General features: G+C 33.7%; 1 protein-coding gene across 1 annotated transcript; it reads right to left on the bottom strand.

Annotated features, from left to right (window-relative positions):
- Positions 1-314: 314 nt before the first annotated feature.
- On the bottom strand, positions 315-1,189 carry LOC140435876 (uncharacterized). The gene is made up of 2 exons (XM_072524590.1): positions 653-1,189; positions 315-575 (listed from the first exon to the last, which is right to left on the bottom strand). The coding sequence occupies exons 1-2, from the start codon at positions 1,187-1,189 to the stop codon at positions 315-317; spliced, it is 798 nt and encodes a 265-aa protein (XP_072380691.1).
- Positions 1,190-9,564: the final 8,375 nt, after the last annotated feature.

The following is a 9,564-nucleotide window of genomic DNA, read 5'->3' as shown; positions in this document are numbered from 1 at the left end:
ACTTAGTAGTTGAATCTATCATGTTTAGACAGTCAACCGACAACTTATGTTTTCAGTCTGGGCTTAGTACATTTAGCCAATTTCGACCAAGCAGCGGTGTAAATTTATGACTGCTATCCAAAATTACTAATGGTAAACGTACTATTTTGTCCTTGACTTGTACAAACATATCAGTCTCCCCCACAATCTTAACACCTTCTCCCGTTAACACTTTTAACCTATACTTAACACTGTACAACTTCAATTCTGGTAGGTATTTTTCAGAGTGGGTGATGTGCATGACAGTTCTACAAGCTCCACTGTCTATGTCAAATTTAACCTTCTATGTTCAATGTTATCTGAGATGGTTTTTCATCTTGGCTCTCGTTTATAGTTGCCAAAAACCCTAGATCATCATCACTTGTAGATGTCTCCTCTGATTCATCCAGTTTGTTGACTTTCTCACTTCTGCACGCACGACTTATATGACCTTTTATTTTGCATTTAAAACATTCCCACGCCTTTTCTGGACACTTTTCTGGATCGTGCTTTCGGAATCCACATCGATAACATGGCTTCACTTTTTGACTGTCTTTCTTAAACACAGTGGCATCATTTGACTTTTTTTTATTCTTAAAAGTAATTTTATCAAACTTTCTGCCGTCGCACTGACTGGACTTTCCATATTCATAGATTTTACTTGACCTTCAGCCAGTTTCATAGACAAGGCTTTATGTACTGCAACATCAAACGTTAAATTATCCATTGATAATAACTTTCTTTTAATGGCTTGTGACCTAATACCACATACAAACTTGTCTCTCCAAGCTTCTTGCAAAAATGCACCAAACTTACAGTGTACTGACAAACTTTTGAGTTTTTTCACATAAGCTTTAATATCATCTCCTTGGTCTTGAATTGCATTCCAAAACTTATACCTTTCTGCAATTTGTAACCTTTTCGGACTAAAATGTTCAACTAATTTTGTTTTTAACACATCATAACTCTTAGCACTGGGTAAATCTGGAGTTAAAATGTCCTTAAGAGTTGAGTATGCCTCTCCACCGATCAGTGTTAATAACATAGACACCTTCATTTGTTCTTCTACCACATTACATACAAACAGTTGTTCCATTCTCTCCATGTAACTTACTATATCTCCCACTTTTGGGTCAAAATGTTCTATATTACCAATTAGGTTATTTGCCATGATTTTAGATTTTATTCCCTTAAGACTTGTGAAAAATCCCAATATGTTGGCTATTTTAGGTTAGGTGGATACATGGTGACATCGGTACTTAATCCTTAAACGTTTGATTTCACACTTGAACTTGTGGACTGACTGACCTACACGTGGATACGTTGACTCGTCGCCAAATAATGTTATGTATTTTAATTAAAAGACATTTTTAATTAATTGAACTTTATTCATGAACATGTCAACATCAACAACCGTTGACCTCTCCTGTCATGACTCTTCTTTTTCCGTTGCCGCAGACAAAATTCACAACACATACAAAACAGATCTACTTAAAAAACACTGTTCCGTCTCATTATAATTCACTTCATGTTATTGTCGATTTTATTTTATTATTTTAGATTGATATCGGTAATTCTTAAAGTTTTTGTAAATTAGCTTCCAGAAAGCTATTAAAAGATTAAAATGTTTGTCAGTTTTACATATTTCTGTGACAGTTTATAGATTAAACCAGCAAGCAAGCAAGCAATTTCACTAAACTCAGCCTGTGAGATATGTTCACCCCTAAGATTTACGTTCGGGTGTAACAATTCATTGAAACGAGGTGTAGTAACTCGAGTAAAAACAGGGGTCACTCCATCGCGCTCCAATGCTCCAGACCACCCCTTTTCCCCCTATAGCACTCTGATACGCGATAGGGGCACAACTATCAGCCAAATGCTCTTTATGTGGGAGTCCTGGATAATAGAACTCCAACATGGTTTCCTAAGCGAATTCAAAACTCAGGACAGCGCATTGTCGCTATAATCCTGTTATCTTACTGTGGCTTATCCACGAACTAAAATTGCTTACTTGGGCCTTAAGTCTCCGCTCTGAGCTAGGCTCAGTTGGGCGACTTGGTACTCAAGGGGTTGGGCTGTACTTGCCCGGGGTTTTAATGGTTTTTGTTATTATTTTTTTGTGGCTTGCGCCGGTTTTTGTTGGTAGTTTTTTGATTTTTTTGGTGGCCGAAGCCGTTTTTTGTGTGTTTTTTGGATTTTTTTTGTAGGATGCCTGAAACATAAAATCAGAATTAGTGCATATTAGTATAATAATTATCTACTTAAAATTAACTGGGTCCACGCTGTACGTTGCGATTGTCCAGGAGTTTTTTGAGCTACGAACTATCTTCTTGGTGCGTTGTTTTTGTTGTTTTTTGTAGTGTTTTCTCTCTGGTGTTTTGTTTTCTCTCTGGTGTATTTACTGATTTTCTCTTTAGTCCGTTTGGTTTTATTCTACTATTTGTTGTTTGGGTCTCTTGTGCTTCCATCTGTGGAAAGCGTCGTACCTCATGATCTCTCGCAATATGTGACTAGGATGGTTCTCTATCTGCGCAAACTTTGTCCTTGCTTTTTCCTTCATTATATCAGCCACTCTAATTTGTTGTAATTCTCTGAAGAGTAATCTTTCTGCAACGTATCTCGATACGTTGACTGCTTCTCTTAGGCTGCTGTTATGTGCCGCTTGTATTTTCTTTTTTGTTGTGTTACATATGTGTCCCCATGCGAGAGATGCATATGTTAGTATAGGAAGAATTATACTATTTATTAATCTTATTTTGGTTTTTATCCTGAGTTTGCTTTTTCTTCCTGCTAGGCCTCTTATTGATGCTCTTGTCATGTTGGCTTTTTGTATTGTAGCGTCTACGTGTTTACTAAACGTTAAACCTTTGTCCATGATTACTCCGAGGTATTTTGCTTCGCTTTTCCACTCGATGGGATTGTCTTGCACAGTCACCTGTTGTTCTGGTTGTTGGTGCCTCGTTTTGAAAAGTACAGCCTGTGTCTTTTCGGAATTTATAGCGATTTTCCATTTTAAACTCCATTCTTCTATGTCATCTAGCGCTGTTTGTAAGTTGTTTACCGCTATGTCTACATTTCTGTGTTTGGCCGCTATCGCTTTGTCGTCGGCATAGAGGCTTAGTAATGTACCTGGTGTTCTAGGTATATCTGCTGTGTATATCGTGTACAGTAGAGGTGACAGTACCGCTCCCTGTGGCACTCCAGCCTCCGGGTTTCCCAGTTCAGATAGGACTTGTTCTATTCGAACTCCGAAACTACGATTGCTCAAGTACGAAGAGATTAGTCTTGTCATTGCTCCGCTGTAGCCGTATCTTCTCATTTTATAGATTAGTCCTTTATGCCAGACTCTGTCAAAAGCTTTGCTTACATCGAGGAAGGCAGCTTCTGTGTGTTGTTTATCATTAAATCCAGCTGCTATGTACTCTGTTAATCTGAGTACTTGTAGCTCACTGGAGTGTTTTGATCTAAAACCGAATTGGGCTTCGGATATTATATCTAGTCTGTCTGTTTCAGCTTGGAGTCTGCTAAGTATTACTCTCTCTACAATCTTGCTGATTGCAGGTAGCAAGCTTATTGGCCTGTAGTTTTGCGGGAATGTGCGGTTTCCGGGCTTTGGTAACATTATGACATGGGCCTTTTTTCATCTGTTTAGGAATTTCTTGAATCTTAGCATCGCATTGATTATATTTGTTAAATATACTATGGCTCTCGCTGGTAAGTATTTTAGAGCCCTGTTCGTTATTTGATCTGGACCAGGTGCCTTTTTCGGCGAGCTGTTTTTAATTAGCTCGTTTAACTCCTCCGGTGATGTAGGAGGGATGATTTCGTTTGGATTTTCGGGTCTTTCTCTTTGTCTTTCGACTTCTTCTATGAAGTCGATGTCCTCGTCTGGTGGTAATTTAATGTACACTCTCTCTCGAGAGTACTCCTCATTACCTCTGCTTTTTCCACTGTAGTGTAGACTATTCCGTTTTCTCCATGTTATGGAGGGATTGGCTTTCTGTCATTTCTCAGTATTCTCTGAAGCCTCCAAATATTTGGTCCTTGTTCCTTCATATCTCTTATGTGGTTTTCCCAGCTTTCTGCTGGGAACTCATTACTTATACTCATATTACTATGTTTAAAATAGAGTAAAAAACTCACGATTTATTCGGTGGTGACACCAAATTCCACACTTAGTACAGTGAATGAAGGTAAAAATCAACTATTACCTCCGATTTCGGCGAACCTCCATCGATTTGCATGAAAATTTGGGATTGAGTATATTTTACCCTCAACTTCAAAAGTGACATAATATGCTTTTGCCTTTTGTTAAAAATGGTAAAAATTGCAGATTTAAGCATTCTGGCATAAGTAATCTCGATTAATTAAATAAAATAAATATTTTGCAACATTTATAAGGATAATTTATGATTTTAATTACTTTTTCAACCCTTTTAGCAACTATCCCTTAAATGGAAAATCATGAAAAAATCATTTTTTATATTTCTGAAATATAAAATCGCATATTTATATTACCCAAATAGTTTCTTTAATGTTTATGATATAATTTTTGATTGACTGTGAAATTTCAACCCTTAAAAACCACCCCCTTAAAGCAGAATCATTGAAAAATTAATTTCAAGAAACTTTAATTATTTGAATAATACATTACTGAATTGAAATCTTATTTACTGAGTATTAAAGTATTTATTTATTTATTGCGTAATTTTGCACTCTTAAAACTACCCCTTGTCATAAAAATAATGAAAAATGTTTTTATATTAGCTTTAATAGCTTTAATCATTTAGAAACTTTTTTATTGGTTATGATAAACGTTATTAATATATTCCAAACTTTATTAATATTATTCTTTCCAGATTTCCTGAATAATTTTTTCAGTGCTTATGTGACTTATAAAAATTTAATTTGTTAGTTAAAAGGAAAACGTATTAAAATAAATATTAAAATACATGAAAAGTTCATTCATTTTTTATTTGAGTAATGTTTCATAAATTAATCAAATAATAATAGTACTTTAATTGTTAATTTTTCACTCTTCATCAGAGCTGTCTTCACCAATTTCCCCTTTTTGATTAATTAAAGGGCTATTTTGACAATTGTCCCCATTGCATGATCCGCAGAGTGCATTGCAAAATAACTTTACTCTTCGACACCCGCAAGAAGCGCCGCACCCTTTTTTGCAGTTGCAAAAAATCATTTTTAACAATTCTTCTGGAGCAGGTGGATTGGGATTTTTAGTTGGAAACAAAGACTCTTTAATTTTGCACCATCCCCAGTTCACTGGATTTCTGTGGTTTCCCAATCTCATTGCACAACGATACCTGATCCTAGGTGAGGACACAGCTATTCTCCACGCGTTTTCCAAACAATGGCCAACAGTCTGAAAGGAACCGTTTTCCAAGTAACTTGTACTTAGTAGCGGGCTTGGTTCACACGGCTCCAATAAGGCGGTTATGGTTATAGTTCTTTTGACACTTCTGCCTACAGCGGCGGCACCCGGTCTTAGTCAACTGAACCAAATATGCAAACTGCACCAAATCAAAAATCTCGATCCTTGAAGAAGCGCAAAGCTTAAACAAGGTAAAAACGAGTCTGTATGTACCTATCTTTTTTCCAATATACATATATATATACCTATATATATATATATATATATATATATATATATATATACCTATATATATATACCGAGAAAAGGAGTACGACCGTCAATCCAAAATAAACTAAGGTACACTCGAAGAGTGGTGGGTTTTTCGGTCAAAGTGGAGAAATAAAAGACAGAGAAGGTGGCTACTTTATCTATTTATTGAAGACGTTTCGCTTTCTGCTCAGAAAGCATCATCAGTTCATCTAAAAAGAACAATATGAAACCAAACATCCATAGAGAAGTTACAATCCATCCAAGATGAAGTAGCCACCTTCTTTTTCTTTTATTTCTCCACTTTGACCGAAAAACCCACCACTCTTCGAGTGTACCTTAGTTTATATATATATACCTATATACTATACATACAAAAACTCTACTCCAAAAATTTTTCTAAAAAAATGTTATTGATTTTTTTCAATGACTCCGTTAATTTTTACGATATCGGCTTCATTCAAAAACCATTTGAAAGGTAATTTCAAAGGCTATAAAGTGGTATTAAAATTAATCTTTTAAATCCTTTATTATTTAAAAGATAAAAGGTTAAAAGGCTCCGGTAACATGATTCTCGCAGTAAAATTTTTTTTAAACGTTTTTATCTCAGTGATTTTTATCCTACAAAAATATAAAAAAAGGAAAATCTTTGTTAAAAAAAAACCTTAAATTTTGTTTTCTATTATTTTTTAAGTATATTGAGTATATATGGAGTTATTCTCAAAAGAAAATGAAATTTATGAAAATTTGAAAAATTCTGATTTTTTTAAATCAATTTTTTTTTAAATATACATTCTAAACCGGTCAAAATTTTTGAGGTCATTACCTACACTAAAATAAAGAAAGTTTTATAGGGATTACTATAAATTTTAATTTTTGTGGAAATGGTGTATGTTTCATTTTTCACTTTTTCCAAAAAAAATCGAAATGGTCCTCTTATTTTCATCATAACTTGCTTAATATTGATGCTATCAACTTCTTCTCTGGAGCTTATTGTATAGGTATTTCTAAATACTTATAAAATTGTTCAATAAGTATATTTTATAAATAAATGCATTGTTTTCCCGTTATTTAATCTTGAATATTCAGATTTGAGTACTCGCCGAAAAAAAAACTACATTTAATGACCTATAACTCACTTTGAATTAATAATATAAGGTTTTTCAAGCAAGAAATTTATTAAATTTTTTATTATCTTCAATTTTGGTAATGACAACTTTTTTATAAAAACTTATAGTTTTTGAGTTATTTATGAAAAAACGCTTTAAAACATGCATTTTTTCCACGAAAAATCTTCAATAACTCAAAAAGTATTGATTTATTTTAATAACTTTATAAAATAAATTTTGTTTAGATTTGGTCCCTCTCTTTTGATTCCTGGAGTTATTTTTAATAAAATAATTTCCACCCCCGAGAAGGGATGGCATCCACCCCCAGGGTAAAAGCGCAAGTTGACACCATGCCACTTTTGTTTCTTAAGGTATCCTCTAACTACTCACCAATTTTTATGAAAATCGATGGAGGTTCAACGAAATCGGAGTAAAAACCTTCAGTGACTGTATTAACTATACTATCTCCCTTTCCTTTAAATTTAATTCGGCTTACTTTACTTCGAAAATACTCCCTGTATAATTTCTTTTAGTGATAATAATGGACCACCGTTCTTCTTTTCACTCTCAAAATATTCAATTAAATTTGCAATAAATTGCTTGCAATGGTTGGTCAAATGCGGCAGCATTTTTGTTTTACGGCGGCATAAAGAAAAATCGAGAAACGAAAGTGGCAAAATTTGATATGTAGGTAATTTATGTTTTAACTAATTTCACTAAGCCATCTATAAACACAAATCTTACATTACCTTTTATAGAACAATATTGATTTGACAATTAGTTATCTTTGTTTCACACACTTAAAGACAAAGAAAAACAGTGTAGCCGATAGCTGATGTTGTAATGTATCAGCCACATACCCAAGGTAAACAACCCCACCCCCAAGCACAATCGTTAATTAGTTAGCCTGGTTTGTAACAAGCCAACATAGCAAGAAAATAAAAAAAAACAAAATAAGGGGTAGTTAGCCTAGAAAAGAATAAGTATAATTAATTAATTAATTATTATATACTCCAAATTAAATAAAAAATAAAAAATTCTACACAGTTTAACGTATACATTTCAAATTAAACAAAGAATTAAAATTCGACCTAGTTAACGCGTATTACACAAGTTTCGATATCAGGTCAGCTCCGAATGTTTAAAAATTACGAAACCATAGAATTCGTGATAGCGTACAGTACTCTCAGCAGACTGTTCCTGAGTTCCAGTTGGACTGCAAAGGCGTATTCTTTAGCTAGGGCCTAAATACGCTAAGGTAACTAACATAAATACTAACCCAGGGGAAATACATAATAATCGTAGATTTTTCACCCTTTGTATTTCTTGCTAAGGACTCTTCTCGTCTACTTTTGCAACTGAATAAACAATAATTAGTTATAACTGATATATTGTTGTCTTAGTTGTAGTATACAATTTATTTATTATATTGTAAGTTCGAAATGGGGTTTTATTGTTCTTTCTCGGCCGTTTACAGGTAGAGACTAGAAGAGAACACACTGTCGCGTATACATTTCTCCGGCTTCTAAAGTAAGCCTATAGATTCAACTCTTAACAGGGCCTGAAACGGGACGTCCTTCATCCCCCTTTCCAAATTTTTCCTACCCTCTTGTACATCCGTGAGGGCGAAATCACGTCCGTTCAGACTAGACGGACCAGAAAGCCTTGCCTCCGCTCGCAGAGCTAAGTATCCCTTAACATTATAGACGTGGATGTTACATTGGTGACAGCGTTTATTACAATGTGGTAAATACACATATGTTTTTTGTTTGGCAACAGTGCTTTCCGGTTAAACCTGACAGTATCAAAAAACTTATATATGAGAAAAAATGGGTTGCATTTGTTTGCCGTCAAGTTTGTACCAGTGGGTTATGATATGGTTTGAATTGCAGTTTACCAATTTGCCTACTACTGCAGATGTAGAATTCAGGTTAACTTGTTACAATGATTTATTACAAGATTTTGATCAACTTCAGGGAACTACAGAGGCGAAATGTGATGAGACAAATTTAAAATTATTATGAAACAGGAAAACAATTTAAAACATCATTTTTTGACATTATGGCAATTTTAAAAAACTATAAAAACAAAAATGCAATTAATGTTACTAATAGTATAGCTCTTCACAATTCAAATCAATCTTTTGACTATACACAAAATAACTTTTTTCCAAAGATAAAACTACCTTCATTTTAAGTGACTCTTAGAGCTGATTAAATTTTAAAACTAAAATTTTATCTAGGTAAAAAGAAATAAAAATAAGAATTACACACAATCAATTGATTGTGAGTAAGTCTTATTCTTATTTCTTTTTTATTATTTGAAATGGACTCACACAGCCAACATTTTAAGATTAAAATTTTATCCATTATTCATAGCAATCCTACAATTTACAAAGATAACAAATACAATGTTGTACGGACTGGGAATAGCGAACCGACTATATGTATTTAATCTATTTAATCGCATCAAAGTTAGATTTTAATTTGCAAAAAAAAGTGGAAAGAATTTGAAACTAAAGCTGACATACCAACATTAACAACAATTTCACAACAAAACGGTACCTAGATGCATTAGACAACTGGCAGAAAAATCAAGCAAAAGTGCAAAATCGTGACTCGAGCTATGGATCTAACAAGAAATCATTCAAACAAAAATATCCAGTTAAATGTAACTTATAACAGATTTTTAATTATTCTGTTATTGAAAGTTAAGATGAACAATTAAAAAGGTTTTGATAATTGTTAGAATTTCAACTTTTTACGGGAGAGAGCTTTTTAGAACTTTTTACCACAA

The sequence above is a fragment of the Diabrotica undecimpunctata genome, chromosome 3 (genome assembly GCF_040954645.1).
Source record: "Diabrotica undecimpunctata isolate CICGRU chromosome 3, icDiaUnde3, whole genome shotgun sequence".
Classification (NCBI taxonomy): Eukaryota; Metazoa; Arthropoda; class Insecta; order Coleoptera; family Chrysomelidae; genus Diabrotica; species Diabrotica undecimpunctata.
Note: the sequence above shows the minus strand (reverse complement) of the source record. Positions and strands in the feature narration are given on the sequence as shown.

Excerpts from the sequence above, each read along its gene's own strand:
- LOC140435876 (XM_072524590.1), bottom strand. The coding sequence starts at position 1,189 with ATGGCAAATAACCTAATTGGTAATATAGAACATTTTGACCCAAAAGTG. Across the intron at positions 576-652 it reads CTATGAATATGGAAAGTCCA|AAAGACAGTCAAAAAGTGAA; the intron begins GTCAGTGCGACG and ends ACTGTGTTTAAG.